The 23,798-nt window shown below is 36.9% G+C and overlaps 1 protein-coding gene and 1 long non-coding RNA gene across 2 annotated transcripts; one reads left to right on the forward strand and one right to left on the reverse strand.

The window, feature by feature from the left end:
• Nucleotides 1–8,213: 8,213 nt before the first annotated feature.
• On the reverse strand, nt 8,214–8,897 carry LOC113311774 (F-box/kelch-repeat protein At3g06240-like). The gene has a single exon (XM_026560573.1). It carries the CDS (start codon nt 8,895–8,897, stop codon nt 8,214–8,216), a length of 684 nt encoding a protein of 227 aa, XP_026416358.1.
• Nucleotides 8,898–18,781: 9,884 nt separating this feature from the next.
• On the forward strand, nt 18,782–23,559 carry LOC113313740. Its single transcript, XR_003342012.1, has 2 exons — nt 18,782–19,041; nt 23,217–23,559. It is a non-coding gene; the product is annotated as an uncharacterized LOC113313740 (long non-coding RNA).
• The last annotated feature ends 239 nt before the right edge of the window (nt 23,560–23,798 follow it).

Consider the following 23,798-nt stretch of genomic DNA (forward strand, 5'->3'; position numbering starts at 1 on the left):
CATAATATGTCATGCAACTCCCAATGTTTAATGCATGGTTAGTTATGCATTGTTTAAAATATCTACATCACATGTTATGCAGCTCCAATGTTTAATGCATGTTCAGTTATGCAAAAAATGTTGTTATATTTATTATGCTTGTTTAAGAAATCAATGCATTACAGGTTATGCTTCTTATGAAATAAATGCATAACAAGTTATGCTTAAAAAAAAAACCCATGCATAACACAACCCTCTAGTTTATGGTTCTGCCGCATGTCACTTGAATAAAACATCTCACCAATTGTGTCTTATGTCATCTGCAGAATTTCGGCTTGGAGTATCAGAGAAGGAGAAGACCCGTACTTGTGGGATATTCGGATTCACGGAGATATAATAAGTAAGCTAATGAACAACGAATACTTAGAACACCAATTAGTACGCTACTACAGTTATAGGTTGTTCAAGAAGCGGGAAAATGAAAAGATGGCTGATAGTGCTGAACATAGGTATGCGGAGTCTGCATTCATGACGCCAGATGCTTGGGTAAGTCAAGAAAATAAAATCATTTTGCTGCATAACAAGTCATTCCTTCATATTATCTTATGCCCATATAATTACTTCAGCATAAAATGTTATGCAACTAGATTGAACTGCATAACAAGTTATTCAGCATTGTTTTCTACACCTGTTGTGCACCCTTTCAATTGCATCCACTAACTTTTTTTTTCCTAAAAAATATTTCTTTTGCAGTTCTTTGTTAAAACAAAGGAGAAAGATGGGATTGCCAAATTTGTTGGAGAATTCATCTTGAATCTCCCTATTGAAGTTGAGAGAATGTTCATTCCAATGAACTATATGACAAAGGAAAACCCTGCTGGTACACATTAGACATTGTTAGAGTATGACTTTTCCGAGGGTGAGTGGAACTACTATAACAGTGTTGAAGGCTATAAATCTAACTGCAAGAAACAAGCTCTCATAATGGCAAAGGATTGTATGTCGTATTTGATCCAAAGATATGATGAACTGAATCTATCATCACAAATCATGGATATAAAGCGGGAACCGCTTGTATACAATACAAGGATATTTTTACCAAGATTGTTCCTGAACAAGGTCATCACCCCGACTGCCTCATATTTGTATGCTATTATATGAAGATGAGCATGAAGTCTCATGTCAGGGACAAATGGCTGAAGTTGGGAAATGAAGATGCAGTAGAAAAAGACAACAAGAAAAGAGTAAGTCTAGTATTGAAAATGCTGACGGATCTTAGAAACAGTTGGGCGATAGATGCCAATGAAGACATCTGGGATGATATTGCACGTCAATGTGATGAAGCTGAGCGTCAAATGTGAAGCTGTGCATAATAGAAAGGCTCAAACATAACTTTGTTTTAACAAACTGTGTGTTGTTGGTAGGTTGAGAAATTTAACTTGGGAGTGAAAACTAATGGGAAAGTAGTTAGTAGTTCTTGTCAGAACAACTTATGTTATCTTTTCGATGTTTATATATATATTTATTATATATCAATGTTGGTTTCAGTGCTTCTATTTGCTGCAATCTTATTTCATTTAACTGTACTATGATATAAATCTTACAAGGAAAATGAAGGAACAACAGGTTACATATAAACATCTAAATAACAAGTTATGCAACAAAATAAACCTGAATAACATGGTATTCCTAATAAAATAAATGTGCATGACTTGTTATGCAGACGCATGACTTGTTATGCAGATGCATATGCATGAAGGAATCACATTTGCATGAGTTGTTATGACACCATCTTTAAAAGAATAAATGCATAACAGATCGTGCATCGTCGAAAAACAATGCATAAGAGATTATGCATCTTCAAAACAATAACGCATAATACGTTATGCATCATAAAAACTAATGCATAACAAGTTATGCATCATAAAAAACTAAAGCATAATCCATTATGCATTTAAGAATAAAAATGAAAACATTATCTGATAGAAGCAGAAAAACACACAGTGAAAAAAAAAGTATTTTTCATAAACCAATACAAAAAAGAAACTAAGTACAGAAAAAGTACTTGTTCATAAAAACTAATACAGAAACTAATGAAAGAAAAATGAATAAGGTTCAAACATAAAAGTAATAGTATAAAGAAACAAACAAGATAATTGCTCTTCTTTAACTTCCCTTAGGCTGCTTCGGCGACTTCGGAGGATTCTTGTAACAGGTAGAATTCGTACATGTTTGCTTGTTATGATGACCAAGCTCAAAACAATTACCACAGCGAATAGCTCTCCTGGGCGGCTTCTCATATCTGCTCAAATTCCTATTAGCTTTTGGTCTCCCTGGCGGCCTCCTAACATCAGGTACATCGATAATATCATTACCTTCATAAACTTCAGGCCTGTTATAGTTCGGAATAGGATGAATTGCATGACTGTAGGCATTATTGAAGTATGAAGTAGTGAAATAAGGTTCAACAAAATCATATGGATTAGAACCAGACATTGTTATCGATGCGAAAGCATGCACACATGGAAACCCATAGACGCGCCACCTCTGACAGGTACATGTCCTTGGCTCAAGGTTAACACTATTAGAACTGTCCCCTCCTTCCACTTCATAAACATGAGTATCGGACTGTATAACCAACCAGGTTAAACCCCCATCAATAAGATCCTTCATCTTATTTTCATTCTTCCTTGTGAGAATTGTTATGACACTATTACCCGTATTCCGCCTTTCTGACATCATACTCATCACATCCTTCCTTATCTGATCCAGAAGAGCATTTGCAGGGAGCTTCTTGTGTACCTTCATCCAACTATTGAAGGATTCAACAAGAGTAGAAGATGTCCTACCATACCTACAACCCTGGAAAAAGGCATTTGACCACTTCTCTGGAGGGATATCTTCAATATAGTCGGCAACCCAACCACAACCAAGACCCCTAATAGTAGCGATGGCAGTTTGGAAACCTTCGCGACTAAGAGCATAAGCAGCAGCTTGAAATGAATCAATAACTGCACCATACCTTTCGTCAGATGCATTAATAGGTAAGTTCATCTTAAGATGATAATAGCAGAAACTATGGAAGGCTTCAGGAAAGTAAAATGGAATCGCTCTCTTTAATCCTTATGCACGATCAGATAAAAATGTGATTGGCCTTTGATCATGATCAATAACATTACTCAAATTCCTCATGTACCATTCCCAGTTATCATTATCTTCACCAGGTACCAGGGCCATGGCTAGTGGGAAGAAGCCTGCACAGAAAAAAAAATATAAAATCAAGCCAGCGTTTACATGAAGTATGTGCAGCTAAAAAAATGCATAATGGCTCATGCATCTAAACTAAATAATGCATAAGACATTATGCATCTAAAACAGAAAATGATGCATAACCAGAAAAGTGAAAACAAATAATGCATAATGTCTTATGCATCTAAACTAAATGATGCATAAGACATTATGCATGTGCATAAAAAGGATGCATAAAATCAATAAGTGAAAACCATAATGCATAAGACATTATGCATCTAAACTAAATAATGCATAAGACATTATGCATCTAAAACAGAAATGATGCATAACCAGAAAAGTGAAAACAAATAATGCATAATGTCTTATGCATCTAAACTAAATGATGCATAAGATATTATGCACCTAAAACAAAAAATGTATAATGTCTTATGCATCTAAAACAGAAATGATGCATAACCATAAAAGTGAAAACAATAATGCATAAGACATTATGAAGCAAAAATAAATGATGCATGAGACATTTTGCACATATATAAAAAGGATGCATTATCAGAAAAATCACCATTTTCAGCATTGATAGCGGTTGCAGCCATGAGGCATCCTCTATATGTCCCTGTAAGAAAGGTAGCATCGACATAAACCATGGGGAGAAGGTAACGGTAACCATGTATGCATGCCTCGAAAGCAATAGAAAGACGCACAAACTTATTTGAAGGTGCCTCATCTTCTAATTCAGCTGAACTATCCTCGTTCGCTTCAGGTTTATCCGTTTGAACTTGAAAACCAATCCAACTCCCAGGATTTGTGCTGCGAATGGAATCTACATACCATGAAAGATGCGAATATGACATGGCTTCATTACCAAATATATCCTCATACACTTTCTCTCTTCCGTTGTAAGCTTGGTAGTATTTCACATTGATCCCGTAGCTAGGTTTGAAAAACTTTGCCAAATCAGATGCTTTGAAACTCGGATCACTTCGGATTTCATCCTTGATCATACTAGAAACAAATTTACTGCTGAGCCTGTGGAAAAGCCTTTCAGTTCCAACACCACAGGTATGACTGCTCTCATATTTCTTAACCTTAAGCATCCTGTTTTCAACATCAACAACACAAACCTTATACTCCCAAGGGCAATTTTCTTTTGAGCATTTTGCATAGAACCTGCTAGGTTCATTCTTCTTATATACAAGAACACCCCCAGCTTTTAACTCGTATTTCTTCACTACGATACGTACCTCTACTACACCTCCAAAAAAGACTTTACCAACTTCACCAAGTAATTTATCCCAACCTTCAGCCCTAAGAACCTTGTTAACGGGAACAGAACCATCTTCAAGGAAATTCACCATAGCTTGTTCGGGTTCAGGTTCTATTACACGACTAATTGAAGCTCTACTACAACTTCTGGAAGAATTACAGCCAACTTCGACAAGTAAATCAAAGCTCTTCTGACCTTTACAGTGGCAACGAGATACAAAACATTGAAGCAGAATATCAGAATCAACTCGCACAAACTTGCTTCCATCATTAAAGGAAAATCTGACATGATGCGGTAATAAACGAGTCCAGTTCTGGCAAACGGTTGTCTTCAAAGACTCCAAAGTTGTGTTGACATCAACAGGTTGTGCTAAGAATTCACTGAAGTAGTGAATTAAAGCTAGTGCACTACCAACAGGCATTTTCACCCTGCAAAACACAAAAGAGAAAAAACCAAACATATTTATCCTGCATACTCCTTCACAAAAGTTCTTACTCAAAATTAAAATATCAAATCAACAACAGCAAACAATCTACATTAACCATAATCAGATGAGAAATCAACAGGATATCAAAATCAATAACAGATAACAGGTCAAAAATAAGAATGGAAAAACAAATCAAATAAAAAATCCAACAGAACAGAAGCAAAACCTAGTAAATTGGTATGTCAACATCGGAACATGAAATCGAAACAAAAAAAATTTAATCGAAAACATCTACATTGATGTTAACAAATTCAAAACCTAGAAAATAAACAAAAATTCAAAAACAAGCTTAAAAGATCTAAAAAACGATTCGAAAAACTAAATTAAGCTTCGCAAACCTAAAATAATAGATCCTAATCTTACAGAAACTAAAACATAGAATCGAATCAAGATTAAACAAAAATCAGAATCAAAGATTGGAATAAAAACGAACGAACCTGAAGCTTTGCTGAGTAAATTGAATCTCTCTCGGTAATCAAGGACAAGTGAGGCTAAAGCTTGCTGAGTAAATTGAATCAATCTCTCGATAATCAGTCTCTCGAAAATAAACAGGATATACTGAAACTGAAAGTGAGGCTAAACTGGGAAATAAAAAAGAAAATAAACGAATTTTGAAAACTCTGGGCCTGCAAATAATTTGTTGGCTGCTTTTGGGTACGCCCGTGAGATTTTGTGAGGGTGGGTTTCACAGTATGAAAATGTGTAAGAATGGGTCTCCCTGTAGTTTTCACATGCCCTAAAGCTTCTTAGGAAATTTATGTAGTGGGCCTAGTTATTGGGCCTTTCTTGTATTCGAAGTCAAACAGCAGAGCTTTGGATTCGGAAAATGGGTCATTTTTTCCAAATATTTTTAAATCACGGTTCAAATGGACGAGAAAAAAATAGTTTGGGTGAAATGGCCCAAAAAAAAAATAGCAAGGATGAAACTGGATTCATCCTAGGTTAAATTTAAAAAATAGCAAGGATGAAACTGGATACATCCTGTGTAAATTAAAAATAAGAAAAAATATTTGAAAATAGGCACAATGAAACTGGTTACATCCTGCCTATTTTTACATTTTTGTCCATTTAAACAATATCAAAATCTAACTGTCCATTTCACCCAAGAATTGTTGATTTTGGTCTTTTTAATCAATTTTGTGCTTTGGATTTTCATTTTCTCTCAAGAGGTGCAGGGTTTTGAAAAGACTTATATTCTATTTATCTAAATTTGCGATGATGTCTGAGCATCAAAACGAAACAGATTTATTGTGCTATTCCTAGTTTTCGTATTTAGTTGTATGTGCAGAGCAATGTGGCAGCTTCAAACTCTAGAACGTAATGCGGGTATGTCGTACATGAGAGTATCTTGGGTAACATGGATTCGTTTCCAGAAGAAGAGTAAGACTGTGTGCTAATTTTGGGAGTCAATGTACAAATTCACTTGTAAAGACGTAGTCATACATGACTTATTTATAAGGCAGACATTAATAGATATTGAAATAAGATCATGGTATCAAACATTAATGTTATCACCGGTAATATTAAAAAAATAAATTTAAAAATGTAAAATGAGAGCATGCGTGCAACTAAACTAATCGATCGTCCACGATGCACGACGAAACATGGAAGCAATAATGGTCTTATTTGTTTTGGATGATTAACATTGCTCTTAATCTTTTAGCAGCTCTAATTTGATATTTAATCTTCGTTGTCTTCGGTTGTAGGTATTCGTGTATATTTATGACCAAAAATTTTCGAATCCGCTTGTAACAAATGATTCTCCATGGTCTTTCAAATAAGTAACATCAGTCTCTCCCAATTCTTTCAAAGAAACAAGGCTCAGCGTATGAGGAATTTCCTTAACGTATTCCACAAAATCCACACTCTGAGCATTGTCATCCCAGAGTTTGTTTAGGGTTGAAGTTTTAGGGTCATAACAACAGAGTCTAGTGCGACAAGGTATGCTGCGTTGGTACCACAGTAGTACTTCATTTTTCTTTGTGATTGCGAGCGGCTCAAAATTTGAATAACCCCCCTTCTGCTCTATGCTAAACTCCTTAGTCCAGCATGATTACACTCCTCCGTGGCGTAACTAGTATCATCAGCGTTAATATTGTTACTTTTGTATACCCATGTCGGTGTTGTCAGTGCGAGAATTTGCATAGTTTGCAAACGCCATATACATATTATTATAGCCTGACTTGTTTGTAAGGCAGATAATTAATAGATCAAACATCGTTTTTCCTGGAAGCATTAAAAAAATGAGGGCACCGAAATAACGAGAGCATGCACGTAGACTACTCCATTGTCACGGACCGAAACATAAAAGCGGTTATGATCTTACTTGTTGTGGATGATTATTGATCAACGATTATTCGATGTTAGTATCTATTGATCTGGCTGTTTTTTCGAAAACATATTTTCTCCTTCATATTTAACCTTTATAGTCTCTGGATGCAGGTATTGGTGTAACACCATTTCCAGAATCTTTCTGTAACGAATGTATCTCTAACTCTTCCAAATAAATAACATCAGTCTCTCCCAAATCTTTCAAGGAAACAAGGCTCTGCGTGCAAGGAATTGCCTCAATGTATTCTACACCATTAGCAATATCATCCCAAAGATTGTTTAGAGTTGAAGTTCTGGTGATCTCTATCAACACCGTAGTACAAAATCATATCTAGGAAAACGATTAACCCTTTTTTGTGCAAGAATAATCTAAGATTATACATCGCCTATATATATACATATGAAATTGTGACATTATGCCCTGATTTTGGCACTTGAAGTTCAAATTCTTATGTAATAACATAATCATATATATGTGAGATAAGCGCGACTTGTTTATAAGCTAGATAACTAGTAAAGGTTGAAATAGGATCATGTGATCAAACATTGTTATCAATGGAAATATAAAAAAGATAATTGTATATCTTACTTCTTTAGGATGATTAACAATTCCTCGATCTTTTAGCTTCTCTTGCATTGGCTGGTTTTCCAAAATCTTCCTATTCCTGCAACATTAGTCTTTCTAAATCTTTCAAATAAGTAACACCAGTCTCTCCTAAATCTTTTAAAGAAACAAGGCTCGGCGTGTTACAAATTGCCTCGATGTATCCCACACCCTTATCCCAAAGATTGTATACTGCTGAAATTTTAGGGTCATAAAAATGGAGTCTTTTATCAGAAGACTTGTACCAGAATAATACTTGATTGTTCCTTGTGAGTGCCAATGGCTCAATGTACGAATTATCCTGTATACTGAACTCTTTCATCCAGCATGACGAACTTCCGTTGTGGTCGTTTTGTTTCAGATTGCACTTTTTTCATGGCGTAACTAGCATCATCAGCATTAATATCATGTTCTTTGTATACCCATATGTCAGCGCTGCCAGCATGATGATACATATGCGCAAGATACAAATTATTATTCCCTCCAAGCAATTTACGTCGGAAACGGAGGAAACCATTTTTGTTCTCAAAATTTTCATAACGTGGCATTGGGATTGAACGGAACTTCTCACCTTCCAAATCAAAGGCCACAACCTCATCATGATCACGCTGGTGCAACCAGTAAAGTGTTCCATTTGCATAGATACCTGTAGAATGCTCAAACCTGTGATAGCCTACAAATCCAATGAATCTCCACTCATGACCACCAACAGTATATACATGAACATGCCCCTTACGTTCTTCGTGACAATAATATATTGTAACAAACTTGTAATCATCAGTTAAGGGACAATAGCCAAATCCACTTGCTAAACGGCCACAAGTTATCCTTGTTCTTGTATAATACTTTAGTTTATTATATGGAAGTAAGATAGATTCTCCGGTTAACGGATTGCAGACTAAGAAAGGAACACTTTGAACATCCTTATTAGATTTACTAAAACAAGCCAATCCATTACAAGACCCGATCATGATGTCCATTCCCGGTGAGGTTTTCGTAATATATCGTGTTCTATCTTCGAAAGTGTCTTGTCATTCTGGTAATGGTGTAATTTTGCATGATCATAATGATCATACTCATCTTCGTAGAAAATAAAACCTCACTTTTACGACTGAAGTCAGAGATAGCAAAAATAAAACCTGCCTTACCAGATTTATAATTACGAAGGAGTGCTTTCCAAGTTGTGCATACACGTTTGGCCTGTAAAGCTACCTGGATTGGTAATTGAAAAAGTATGATTTCCATGATATCACTCGGAAGATTCTCCATGTTGCTGATGATGATGTAGTTGTCGTCGTTGCAAAGGATGGACTATTATTACTGTTCTACCTCTCTTCCACGCCGACAGAAGAAAAGAAAAAAAACTACTCTCTCAGTTTTTTTTTTAATCGGCAAGTTTCGTTTTTGAAGAAATTTAAGGAAATTAAGAGAACTAATCATTGAAAGTGGTCCTCATGACACTTGTCAATAAAAGAAGTGAAGTGAAATGGTCCCCATGACACACGTCAGCAAAAGAAGTAAAGTGAGATGGTCCACATGACACTTGTCATCAAAAGAAGTTAAGAGAAAAGTGGTCCCAGAAAATTAAAGTAATATTTGACTCACCCAATTAGAAAACCAGCCTATTTTTTTGAAACATTTATTTATAGAAATTGGCCTATTAAAAAGAAACGGAGGGAGTAGTATTTCTCTTAATCGGGTGCAATATATGTGTGAGTTGGAAGCCTTTTGTATTACATTAACTAGTTGGAAGCTTAACAAGCTAAGCTCCAACAACGTGCTGAGATTATGTCATAAAGGGGCAAGCTAACTCTACCTTCCATGTTAATTTCTGCAATATTATGCCTTTGGGGGCTCGAACCTTGGACCTCCTGGAGCGCATGAAATTTTGGGAAATGGGGATATATATTTATTTTTTTTTGAAGTAAAAAGGTTTGATCCTTAAAAAGAAAAAGAAGATACTAGGGCACAATTGCCACCCAAACACAAACAAATACAACAAATCAAGCCCTTAAGGACTAGAAGTCCTAATAAAGAAGCAAGCTGAAAACTTTTCCCTTGCAGGAGTCCTTTCTCTACTCCCCAATTTCTCATTACTAGGTCCCAACTCCTTAACCGGATCCGATTTGTTGAAATCTTTAACAATTCCCCATAGATGTTTTTCATCTCCATGTTTTTACAAATGTACGTGGAAATACTCCAGCGGGAGTTATAGTACCATCAGGTCTGAAGTACTTCACAGAGTTATAGTAACATCAGTATATATATATATATATGAGATATATATACTGCGCTGATTAGGAAAAGGACATTTGGACCCATATTCCTGGACATACGTTCCAAACAGATAGACATCTACTCCATGGATCTTCGAAACAGCAAAATTACCTTTGATCTGTCTGGGAGTTCTTTCGGGTAATTCTCTTCTTTAAAGACATTCAGAAACTCTTGCTTCACTTGTAATTTCTTATTAACAGATAAAACAACTCTTAAGACAAGATCTCCCGGGACCTCATCAGAATTCTTTTCCATGCCCTCAACTCTATCATTCCATACTTGCTTCAAATGATGAAACGAGTCTGCCTTCTATGAAATCACTAAGCTTTGTTCTTTGCAAGTCTGTTGCGCCGCGAATAACACTCTGTTCCAAGGGTATACGAAGCCCGTTTTTAATCTCTTGCGTATAACATTCTGGGAAAATGTATTCAGCTTTCTCGTCAATGTTCTTTTCATTATTGAACAAAGCACATGTATGGTGTTACCAACAACCACATATATCACACCCTACAAATGGTTCTTCATATGCGACATCATTATCCAGTCGTATGAATCCCTTGTTAATATGAATCTCTGAGACATTGACTCTTGAGTTTTCCACATTCACTTTTCTTGAAACTGTTGGAAGCCTAGGATATAGGACACGGTTATTGGAAGAGTTCTAATCCGTGTTGAACTCCAAAACCGTGTGTATCTATCCTATAAGATATAGGTCGGTCGCTCAAGTTGAGTTTGGGACAAACTCAAATCTTGTTATGTCGGTGGAGATGATTTTTGGTTTACCAAAATCATTCGGCAAGAGTTATGAGAACTTTTGGATTGTTTACTTCTTCCAAAAGTCTAGGAACTTTGTAGACAAGTTATGGAACCCTAATCCCTATCTATGTCTAGGAACTTTGTAGACAAGTTATGGAACCCTAATCCCTACCTATGTGTATATAAATAGCCTAGTAGAGATCTTAGAAAAACACACCAAAATTTCTTGTTTCTCTTAGGGTTTATATGTTTTCTCCTAAAGGATAATATATAAATCTCTTATTTTTTCGGAGGATTCAACCTCGTTAAATCGTCCCTTTTCTTTTCTAGTTTGTGTTCTTTGCAATATTTAAAGTATTATTGTGTAGCTATGCAAATCGCTTCCGCGGGGTTTTAGCGCAACAATTGGCATCAAGAGATCGGGTTAGGTTCTTGGAATTTTGGGTATTCGTAATATTGCAGTAAAGGTATTTTTTCTAAAGTTTTTAGAGGTAATTCTGATATCATCAAAGTTTAGTTTTTTATCTATATTTGGTTGTTTGTAAATAATGGTTGATCCGGAAAAACAAGTTGATCCTAATAAACCAGTTGATCCTTTAGGAGAATATTCGGAGTCCACAAGTAAAGATAAAGAAACAAAAGAAGAAATACTTCATTCACACATAGATCACAACTGAAGGTTGAAAAGTTCACAGGAACCAATAACTTTGGTTTATGGAGAACATACGTAATGGATGCTCTTATGAAGAGTCAATTATCAGCACGAGACTTCAGCTAAGGATCTCTGGGAAAAGCTAGAGAAAGAATATCTCGTGCATAACGTGGCAAATAGGATACATCTTAAGAGGAATTTGTATCGCCATAACATGAAGAAGGGTGCCTCTCTAACTGAGCACCTAGATTCATATAATAAACTTCTTGCTGAGTTGGTTAACTACGATGAGAAAATTGAGGACGAGGAACAAGCTTTGTGTCTGATAAACTCTCTTCCTCAATAGTATGAACCCGTGATTAAGGCTTTAATGCATGGGAAGGATAAGATGAATATGTTGAGGTCACTACAACATTACGTAGTGAGGAATTCAGGAAGATGGACCGTGAAGATCTGTCAAGTGAAACTAATAATGATTTGCTTCTTGCAAGAGGTCGTTCAACAGACAGGAGAAAGAAGAATGGGGATCGTGGCAAAGTTAAAGGGCGTTCAAATCCAAGAGAGTGTCTGCAGAAGGATGAATGTGCATGGTGTCATGACTTTAGCCATTGGGCTAAGGATTGTAGCAAGCGTAAAGATAGAGAAAGGGATAACAACAAGACTGAGGTGAACATTCCTAAGGCAAGTGAAGATTCAGATGAAGCTTCAGATTTCTTGCTGACTGTGATACCATCAACTTGTATCATAACTGACTGTACGTGGGTACTAGATTCTGGTGCTACTTATCATATTTGTCCTCATCGTGACTGGTTCTCAATCTTTGAAGAGTTTGATAGAGAAGTACGTATGGGGAATAATCATACCTCCAGGGTGATCGGGATTGATAATGTTCGAATCAAGGCATGATGGTATGGTCCAGGAGCTGAAGGAAGTAAGGTTCGAACCTGCTGTGAAGAAGAATCTGATTTCGCTCGGAATTTTGGAAGCTAAGAGATACAAGCTAGTAGCGGAGAATGGCGTTCTAAAGGTAATCTCTGGATCGTTGGTAATCATGAAGGGCACACGACATCACAACTTGTACTACTTAACTGGGAGTACATTAACGGGAGATGTGTCTATTTCTGAACACATCGAGTCTATGGAGACCAAGAAGTTATGGCATATGCGTCTTGCACATCCAGGTGATAAGTCGTTACATTCTTTAATTCGTCAAGATTTATTGAAAGGTGTGTTGCCTGCAAATTAGAGTTTTGTGAACATTGTGTGAAAGGCAAGAAAACAAGAACAAGCTTTGGCACAACAATCCAAAACACTAGTGGAGTTCTTGATTATGTTCACTCAGATGTTTGGGGTCCCTCCAAGAATGCATCATTGGGAGGGAAACATTTTTTCGTGTTTTTTATTGATGACTATTCTACGCGCGTATGGTTGTATACTATGAGGCATAAGGATGAAGTCCTAGAAGTCTTTGTGAGGTGGAAAAAGGCAACTGAGACTCAAACTGGCAGAAAGATCAGGGTACTACGTTCGGACAATGGTGGAGAGTACAAAAGTGATCCATTCTTGCAAGTATGTCAGGATGAGGGAATACAGAGGCACTTCACCATTAAGAAGACACCGCAACAAAATGGGGTAGTTGAACGCATAAATCATACTTTACTAGAGAAGGTACGATGTATGTTATCTAATGCTGGATTAGGTAAAGCGTTTTGGCCTAAGGCATTTACATATGCGTGCTTCCTCATTAATAGGTTTCCATCAGCTGCGTTAGAAGGTAAAACTCCGATGGAGAAGTGGTATGATAAACCAGCTTATGACTATGATTCAATTCATATCTTTGGTTGCTCTTCTTGGTATCATGTTAGTGAAAACAAGCTTAATAGTTTTGTTGTTAAAGTGATTTTTATGGGTGTGAAGAAAGGAGTTAAAGGGTTCAAAATTTGGAATCCACTGAAAAAGAAGATAGTCATGAGTAGAGATGTTACATTTGATGAAGAATCTATGGTAAAGTCTTGGGGTTCTCAGCAGGTGGAGAACAGAAGCACCAGTACCAGTGAGCCTTTGCAGCAGGTGGAGATTGATGCAACTCCACTAGTTCCAGCTAAGTATGTATCTGTTACGACTACTTCCGAAGGCATGGCGTCTACAAGGGAGGTAAATACTGAAGTTTTAAATGATAGTGACGATCTTAATGAAGAGGAACATGAAGAAGTAGAAGATACAGAAGCTACTGTAACTGAGACCATATCAACTGGCAAACCGAGAAGATCAATCAGGAATCCTGGTTGGATGGATGATTTTATAGCTTATGCATTACCAGTTGTTGAAAAAGGCATTCCTAATACCTATTTTGAAGCTATACACAGTGTAGAGTGTCAATAATGGGAAGCTTCTATGTAGGATGAGATGGAGTCTCTTTACAAGAATGGCACGTGGATTCTTACGAAGCTTCCGAACGATAAGAAGGCAATTGGGTGCAAACGGGTATATGCTAAGAAATAAGGATCTCAGGTGAATCAAGTACTCTACAAGGCAAGGTTAGTTGCGAAAGGTTATGCCCAAAAGGAAGGGATTGACTACAATGAGGTGTTCTCTCCAGTTGTGAAACACTCATCAATCTGAATTTTGTTGGCCTTGGTAGCTTAATATGATTTAGACCTAGTTCAGCTAGATGTCAAGACGGCGTTCTTACATGGTGATCTAGAAGAGGAGATCTATATGACTCATCCGAGTGGGTTCAAAGTTGCTGAAAAAGAAGATTGTGTATGTAAGCTGAAAAATCGTTGTATGGGCTAAAGCAGTCTCCAAGACAGTGGTACAAGCGATTTGATCAGTTTATGATTGTCCAGACATACAGAAGAAGTCACTATGACCATTGTGTATACTTTAAGAAGTTGCGTGATGGTTCTTTCATATATTTACTCTTGTATGTCGATGATATGATGATAACATCGAATGACAAGAAAGAGATTGATAATTTGAAGCACAAATTGTCAACTGAGTTTGACATGAAAGATCTGGGAGAAGCTAAGAAGATTCTTGGCATGGAGATTCAATGTGACAGAGAGAAGGGTAAAGTTTGTTTGTCTCAGAAGGCATACTTGAAGAAAGTGTAAGTACTCCCCTTGGTCCTCATTTTAAGTTGAGTTCTGATATTCTCCTACTACTGAAGAAGAGCGTGAGTATATGTCCCAAGTCCCATATGCTTGTGTTGTTGGTAGGTTGATGTATGCAATGGTATGTACGAGGACAGACATTTCACATGCAGTAAGTATGATCATCCGTTATATGCATAATCCTGGTAAAGGACATTGGCAAGCTGTGAAATGGATTTTGAGGTTTCTTTATGGTACTGTTGATGTTGGCTTGGATTTTGTGAAGGAAGATGGTTACAATCAGTTGTGTGTTGGTTATCTGGATGTTGACTATGTTGTTGATTTGGACAAGAGGCGTTCAACTTCAAGGTATGTATTTACCTTGGCCGAAGCACCGATTAGTTGGAGATCAATTTTGCAGTCTACTGTGGTCTCTCAACTACTGAAGCATAGTACATGGCAGTGACAAAGGCACTTAAGGAGGCTATTTGGTTACAAGGTTTGCTCGATGACTTGGGTGTTGTGTAGGAACAACTTCTTGTGCATTATGATTGTCTTAGTGCAATTTACTTGGCTAAGAATCAAGTGCATCATGCCAGAACCAAACATATAGATGTTTGTTTTCACTTTGTTAGAGAAATTCTAGAAGAAGAAGACATCCTACTTGTGAAGATCGATACTAAAGACAATCCAGGTGATATGTTAACGAAAGTAGTATCTGGGGTCAAGTTTCGTCATTGCTCGAAATTGATCCACATTCTTCCGGTTTGGTGAGACCCTTAGGAGTATAGGTTCTTAGGAACCTAGTGGAGACCTTGTAGCAAGGCCATTGAGTGAACTACGGTCGGTTTGATTCCTTGCAGAGGATACGTAGGAAGCCTATGGCGCAATCGATGTTAGAAGACGAAGGTGATTTTGTTATTGATCGTCTCATGCATGAATGCATGATCCGAGGTGGAGAATTGTTGGAAGACTAGGATATAGGACACGGTTATTGGAAGAGTTCTAATCCGTGTTGAACTCAAAAACCGTGTGTATCTATCCTAGAAGATATAGGTCGGTCGGTCAAGTTGAGTTTGGGACAAACTCAAATCTTGTTGGGTCAGTGGAGATCATGATTTTGGGTTTACCAAAATCAATCGGCAAGAGTTATGAGAACTCTTGGATTGTTTACTTCTTCCAAAAGTCTAGGAACTTTATAGACAAGTTATGGAACCCTAATCCCTACCTATGTGTATGTAAATAGTCTAGTAGAAATCCTAGAAAAACACACCAAAAATTCTTCTTTCTCTCTTAGGGTTTGTATGTTTTCTCCTAAACAATAATATATAAATCTTTTATTTTCCCTGAGGATTCAACCTCGTTGAATTCTCGTTTCTTTTCTTTTCTAGTTTGTGTTATTTGCAATATTTAGAGTACTATTGTGTAGCTGTGCAAATCGCTTCCGCAGGGTTTTAGCGCAATAGAAACAGTTATTACAAACTCGGAACCCCACACCAGATTTGATGCACTGTGATGTCTTCTTGAAAACTTTTCCACACAAGAAGCAGCTGCTTATCGCGAAAAAAGTCTCTCTACTGCACACAACTGACATGCATTGTCATTCTTACAATCTCCCATTGTTGGTTTCTCATCTAATTTTGGCTTACTCGCACCAACCCACTGATTGAGACTTGCAACATGCTCTTCGAAGGAAGCTCCCCTTACCTTCGACTGATCTGATCCGATAGTTTTTTATTTTTTTAATCAATCTCAGTTATCCCAGCCTCTCCAATTAGGGTCTCTATGTGTTTATCAGGATCCTTAATTTCTTTGTACCAGAAATAATCATCTCCTACCAAATAACGTTTCTGAGGATGCAATGATTTTACTTCTTGTGCCTTGCCTTGGTAGAATAGGTTGTTCAACATAGGCTCTTGCTATCTACAAGCTCCCTTGATAAAGCAGAACCAACAAGTTCATTCATATTCACTTTTGTGACGGAAGGTTTGTAAGACATCCATTGTAGTTCATGTGGAATTGATCCCCATTCTAGTGAAAATTTCATTCCCAGAAAGAGGGGGTCTCTATATGCCGTGGATGCATCTCCCCTGATGCTTGGCGATCCGTCGACAAAGGAAGGTTAATGGTATATGACCAATCTTCTGTTTTTAAAAAGAAATCTCTAGTGCTGGTTTTGTAGAAGTACCGACATCAAATGTAAAAGAAAAACAAAATTGCTTGAGAGAGATAGAGTTGAGGGCTCAAACTTGTCTGCCTTGGTTCCCTTAATCTCTAAGATCAAATTGAAAGCCTAACTCATTTGAATCAGGGAAAATGCATAACTAAATAAAAAGATCAATCAAATCTGCAAACAAACATGGAACTTTTGATTTGATTTGTGTTGTATTTATTTTACTGCAACGATAGTGTTGTATTTGGTTTTGTGTTTTTGATTTGTTCTCTATCTTTGATCTCTTCTCTTTTTATCCCTTAAGCTTTCCTTTCTTTTCTAACTTTTTATATTTTTCTCTATCTTATGGATAACTAATCTCTTTGTTGCAGCATCCATGTCTCTTAATCAGTCGTAAGTTTAAGCAGTTGTGTTTTCCAGTGGTGGTTTTTCTCCAACAGAGTTTTTGAATCAATGCTAGCAGCGGTGCATCCTCCGGCAGTTGTGCTTTTTTTAGCAGTTGTGCTCATCATCACCTCCATGATGGTTCCATATATGTTAAGTTATCTCTTACCAATTTGATCACAATCTGGGTAGAAATTTCTCATCATCATTCTCTCCATCACCTCCATCATTCACAATCACTGGTATTCAGTTACCCCATCAAAGATTCAGAATATGGAAAGTCCCATACCCCGTCAGCAACCAAACGGTTACTGCCGTTTCTGCATTTCATGGCGTATTTTCAGCATCAATAATTATTGGCGCAATTTAAGCCAAAAGAAACTTCCATATAGGTCGATTGTCGTTCAGAAAATGAATCATCCTAGAATACATCAATATCATAATTCATTTTCTTATTTTTAGTCAGAAAATAACTCAATGCATGGTAAATTAAACTACGACAAGCTCATATTTTTTTATAAATAACCTGTTCACTTTGTTTCCTCCACATCAGGAAAAATCTAAAACAATATTCATTCCAAAAACCAATCGTCTCTTCCCGTGCAATTTTCAGTGTCCTACTATGGCGACTAATCCCAACTTCAAGTCTCTAGCATCACTTCTCGGATGCAACATACAAACATTGGGGTGGTCACACCTCAAAGAAGAACACTGGGATTGGCTCAAGTTATTAACAATGTCGTTGATGAGTGGTCCAACATCGTGCTTGGTAAGATCTTTTGCCCGGAGCTTTTAGAAGTCAGAGAAGTATTAGATGAGATCAATGCAATTTGGAAGAAAAACAAAAACATGGAAACAAAAGTTGTGGGTCCTAATCTCTTTGTATTCAAGTTCACCACCACCGCCGATCAAGAGTATATCCTCAATAAGTCCCCATGGACTGTAAAAGGTTACTTGCTTGCTGTTGATATTTACAATCCAAGGATACCGTTGGCAGATGCTAAATTTCTTCATCAAAATTGGACGGTCAAGTTCAGAAATCTTCAATTAGAACAACTAAACGTGTCTATGATTGATGAGATTATTCAAGACCTAAGAGGAGAAAAAATTGAAATTGATCCCCCTAATGCACATCCAAGGATTGGCAGAATGGTGAAGGCTAGGATCAGAATGAATTTAACATCCCCACTTAAGAGAGGGACTTGGCTAAGAACAACATCTGTAGGCGAAGCTTGGGTTAAGTACCATTGGGAAAAGAAACCCTACAACTTATGCGATGAATGCTTTGTTGTTGATCACTCAGATAATAATTGTGAACAAGTTGCACAGCAGTTAAAAACTTGATTCTATGTCAGCTGAAGAATATGAAGTTTGGAGTCGGGAACAGGAAGAAGAATTTGTAATCGTGGCTGCCCCTGAACAAAATGCAAGTGCCGTTAACACGAACGGTGGTAATAACCCTAGTGCCCTTATATCCAGTGCGGGTGTTAATATCAAAGATGGATCCTTGCCCATTGATAACATCGAAGATGTTTATGATAATACAGTGGAGAGGCAAAACAAACGCTCTCGAAATCGAGTAACTGGGTCTTCCTCAAACAACATCGACCCTAAGCAATCAAATCACTTCGAAACTCTCAGCTACAAATTCGAACGGTAATCACCTCGATACTGTTTCTTGTAACCTATATGAACCTATGGAGGGTGTGGAAATGGAGGAAGTTGATGAAGAAACAACAATTGAGCAAAATCTTACACTGATTAATGACATGGGTTCTGCTAATAAGGTATTTCTTATCCTTAATTTAATTTCCCCTAATTTTTCAAACCCTAGTTCCTGTCACGATTGCAGTTTCTCTCTATTAAAATCCCTTAAGAACTGCTATCTTGAACACGTTAAAGGCAACAACCACTGTTATTTTCTGATATTTCATCTTATCACTGTTAGTATCAAGTTTCTACATTGCTTTTGTGTGATTATTTCTCCCAAGCTCTCTCTTAATAATATCCTGATTAGAATTTCAAATTTGGGTATTGATAAAATTAATCAGCTTTGTTACACGTTAGTTTTGTGCTTGGTTGACTCTGCTGATATCTTAGACTTATATGTTTGTTTAGACTGCATTGTTGAATGCAGTTCAACTGATTCTGTTGTCTACTTTGATTTCTTTGTTTGGTTTGGCTGTTTTGTAGTACTGTATCTTGTTGGGTTTCCTGTCTACATAGATTTATCCCATAAGTTGTGCTTGAATCTTTCTTTACTTTTGCACATCATTAGTGTCTGTTCGATTTTACCTATTTGTAGTTCTATCCTTTTGATTTATCTCATTATGAGAATTTTGTCATGGAATTGTCAGGGCTTCGGCAACCCTACAACTAGAACTACATTAGGTAATCTTATTAAGAGCCAAAACCCTTATGTGATTTTCTTGTGTGAAACCAAAAATGACTCCACTAAAATGAACCAATATTTGAGAAGATTCAGCTATCCTAACAATTGGATATACCCATCTGCTGGTCTCTCTGGTGGCATAACTTTAACGTGGAAGAGTGGTTTAATTTTAGAAATAGTTGATTACTCGGATAAAATGATAAATGCTATTATTTCTTATGATCCTAGTAAACCAGAATTCCTTGTGACCTTTCTCTATGGTTCCGTATACCATGACGAGAAGTTACAACAATGGAATTATATTAGCCAGATTGGGGAACAGGCTAACCTTCCATGGGTTCTCATTGGTGATCTAAATATTACCATGTTCACCCATGAAAGGTCTACTTTCACGTGCCCAACTACTGAAGAATTCCCTATTATTCAGCAAATTATTGATAATTTTGATTTATCTGATTTAGGCTATGTAGGATCTCGTTTCACTTGGTCTAACGGACAGTCTGGCAATGACAATATTCGAGCCAGACTGGATAGGGCTTTGGTAAATGGTTTGTGGCTGAGTCACTATGTAAACTCCAAAGTTTTTCATATTGAGTCGATACGTTCAGATCATTTACCAATTATCTTGGTTACCAATAGTCAATCCCATCAAGGTAAAAGACCCTACAGATATTATAAATGTTGTTTTAGTGATCCTTCTTCACATAGTGTGATTAAAAATGCTTTCGCTATTCCTGTTAGAGGGTCTCATGCTTCTTAATTTGTCAACAGACTTCGGAATGTTAAAACAGATTTGAAAAACTGGAATATTTCGCATTTTGGTAACATAGATCAGAAAGTTATATATCTTGGATCTCAACTTCAAGCTCTGAGTAATCAAATAAATAATATTCAGAACCTTGAGGCTATTAAGCAAGTTGAGACACAGTTGGAGCATTGGCAAAAAATCCAAGAGGATTTTTATGCTCAAAAGTCTAGAGTCGAGTACATCAAGGGCCATGATAGAAATACCAATTTTTACCACACTTGTGTGAATCACAGAAGGCACTTCAATCATATTAGTTCCCTAAAATTGAGCAATGGCCAATGGTCTAACGATAGGAATCAACTTGAAGACATATTGGTAAGCCACTTTAGTTCAATTGGTACCACGTCTAATCCTCTTCGAAACAGAAATTTTCTGAATTGCATAAACCCTTATATAACTAATGAGGACAATGACAAGTTATTGAGTCCCATTACTTTGCAAGAGATTAGAGACACAATGAAGGAAATGCGTCCATGGTCTGCTCCGGGACCGGATGGATTTCCGCCAGGTTTCTATAAACAGAACATGGAATTAGTGGAAAATGATGTTTTCAGAACTGTTCAAAGTTTTTTTCACTCTAAACATTTGCTGAAAGAAATGAACCATACTTTTCTGTCTCGTATACCTAAAGTCAACAATCCTGTCACGCCTGCTGACTTTAGGCCAATATCATTATGCAATACTAGTTACAAAATAATTTCCAAAATTATTGTGAATAGAATGAAACCACTATTAGGCAAATGATATCACCTTTTCAATCTTCCTATGTTCCGAATAGGAATATACAGAACAATGTGATTATTGCCCAAGAGTTAGTGCATTCTGTGAAAAAGAAAAGGAAAAAAGATAAATGTGGTATTATGGGTCTAAAATTAGATATGTCGAAAGCTTTCGATAGAGTAGAGTGGTCCTTTTTTAATTGATGTTCTCAAATGTTTTGGATTCTCTGACTCTTGGTGTGAGATCATTTACCAATGTATTAGCATCACTAGTATCTCTGTATTACTTAATGGATCACCATGTTCTTCTTATAAATCTAGTAGAGGTCTACGTCAAGGTGATCCGTTATCTCCTTATTTGTTCATTTTATGTATGGAGGCTTTTTCTCGTTATCTGAATCATGCTGAACAATGGAATCTTATTCATGGTTTTAAAGTCAGCAAAGAGGCCCCAAGTATTTCTCATCTCCTCTTTGCTGATGATTGTCTTTTATTCACTAAAGCCACCCATAATGAGGCCAACAACTTAATGTCTCTCATTAAGGATTTTAGTCTCATTTCAGGTCAAGTGATAAATTTTCAAAAATCTGGATGCTTCTTTAGTAAAAATGTTCATCCGGATCTTTGTGTTTCCCTCATTAGATCTCTTAATGTTAAGAAAATTGATGCTAATGATAAACATCTGGGTATTCCTCTTTTCCTGAAGAGATCAAAAACCGATACTTTCTCTTTTCTTGCTGATCATTTTGCTAATGGGGTCACTAAGTGGAAGGGTAAGCAGTTGTCCCAATCAGGTAGGTATGTCATGGTTAACAATGTCTTGAATTCTTCCCCCATCTATCACGTGAATTCTTTCCTTCTTCCAGATAATCTCATTCACAAAATGGAGCAAGCCCAAAGAGATTTCTGGTGGGGGAAAGGATCAAGTGGGGGTTCTTATCCCAAAAAATGGAATAAAGTTTGTACTCATAAAATGAAAGGTGGGATAGGTTTTAGGAGTCTTAAGTTTATCAATGAAGCCCTTTTGGCTAAAATTGCTTGGTTGCTCATTCACTCTGAAGATGAACTAATGGCTCAAAATTTTGAAATGTAAATATTTCAAAAATTGTCACCCTCTGCATCATAAAGCAATTAGGGATACCTCATGGGTTTGGAAGAGTATAAGTCATGGTCTTAGCATCATTAAGCATAATGCTATTTGGGAAGTTAGAAATGGTGATAGTATTCATGCTTTTATTGATAATTGGGTGCCTAATATGTCTTCTCCCTTGTGCATTTGTTATCCTAATCCCAATATGTGTGTGAACAACTTGATTGATAGAGATAGTAATACTTGGAATGCGGAACTGGTGCAAGCTCTTTTCACACATGATAATTATCAGAAAATCATGAACATTAGGATTCCTATAACAGGCCAAGACAGATTGATTTGGCCTTTCACTAAAAATGGTAGATTTACTGTCAAGTCGGCTTACAATCTTTTGGCTGGTGATATTCCTGTTGGTGGTCCTAGTACTCAGGCAAATCCTATCTATAGGAATCTTTGGAGAGCTTCTCTCTTGCCAAACATACAATTGTTCTTGTGGAACTGTATTGAAGGAATTCTGCCTACTAAGAATAGGTTGTCTGTTTTTAGACCGAATCAGGATAATACTTGTAGCATGTGTGATACTAATTCTCTTGAAACAGCTGAGCATCTAATCCTTCATTGTCCTTTCGCCAGAACTGTTTGGGCTTCTTTGCCGTTTGGAAATATGGTGCTTCATGATTCTGCCTCTGTAGCTAATATTCGTGATTGGATTAGTAAATATCTCCTATCCAGCAATGATATGTGCTGCTCTGTTCTAACCACAGTGTGGTGTCTGTGGAGGGATAGATGTTTTCACATCTTCCAGCAAAAACCACTTAATGTTCTAAGTACTGCCAGACTTGCTTCTAAACTTATTAGTGATACAAATGCAACTACAACTAGTCGTAATAATGATCAGTTTTCGAAAACATATTTTCTCCTCCATATTTAACCTTTCTAGTCTTTGGTTGCAGGTACCGGTGTAACATCCTTTGCAAGAATTTTTCTGTAACGAATGTATATCTAAATCTTCAAATAAATAACATCAGCCTCTCCCAAATCTTTCAAAGAAACAAGGCTATGCGTGTGAGGACTTGCCGCAATGTATTCCCCACCCCTTGCATTATTATCCCAGAGTGTCTTCAAGGTTGCAGTTCTAGGGTCATAATAATAGAGTCTGGTGCGAGAAGGTATGCTGCGGCAGTACCATAATAGTAATTCATTGTTCTTTGTGATTGCGAATGGCTCATAATAATAATAATGTGAATTACGATTCCTCTGATGTTGTATACTAAACTCCTGAACCCAGCATGACTGAACTTTCGTTGTGGTCGTTTGGCTTCAAATTACACTCTTTCGTGGTGTGCCTAGTGCCTCCAGTATTAGTACCATCCCTCTTGTATACCCATATCTCCGTGCTGTAAGCGCCAGAAGTTGTGAAGCTCCCAAAAGACAGATACAAATTATTATTCCCTCCAAGCAATTTAGGTCGATCAAGGAGGGCAGGATTTGCGTATACAAAATCTTCATAAAATGGCAATGGGATCAAATAAAAC

Source organism: Papaver somniferum, chromosome 9 (genome assembly GCF_003573695.1).
Source record: "Papaver somniferum cultivar HN1 chromosome 9, ASM357369v1, whole genome shotgun sequence".
In the NCBI taxonomy this organism is placed as follows: Eukaryota; Viridiplantae; Streptophyta; class Magnoliopsida; order Ranunculales; family Papaveraceae; genus Papaver; species Papaver somniferum.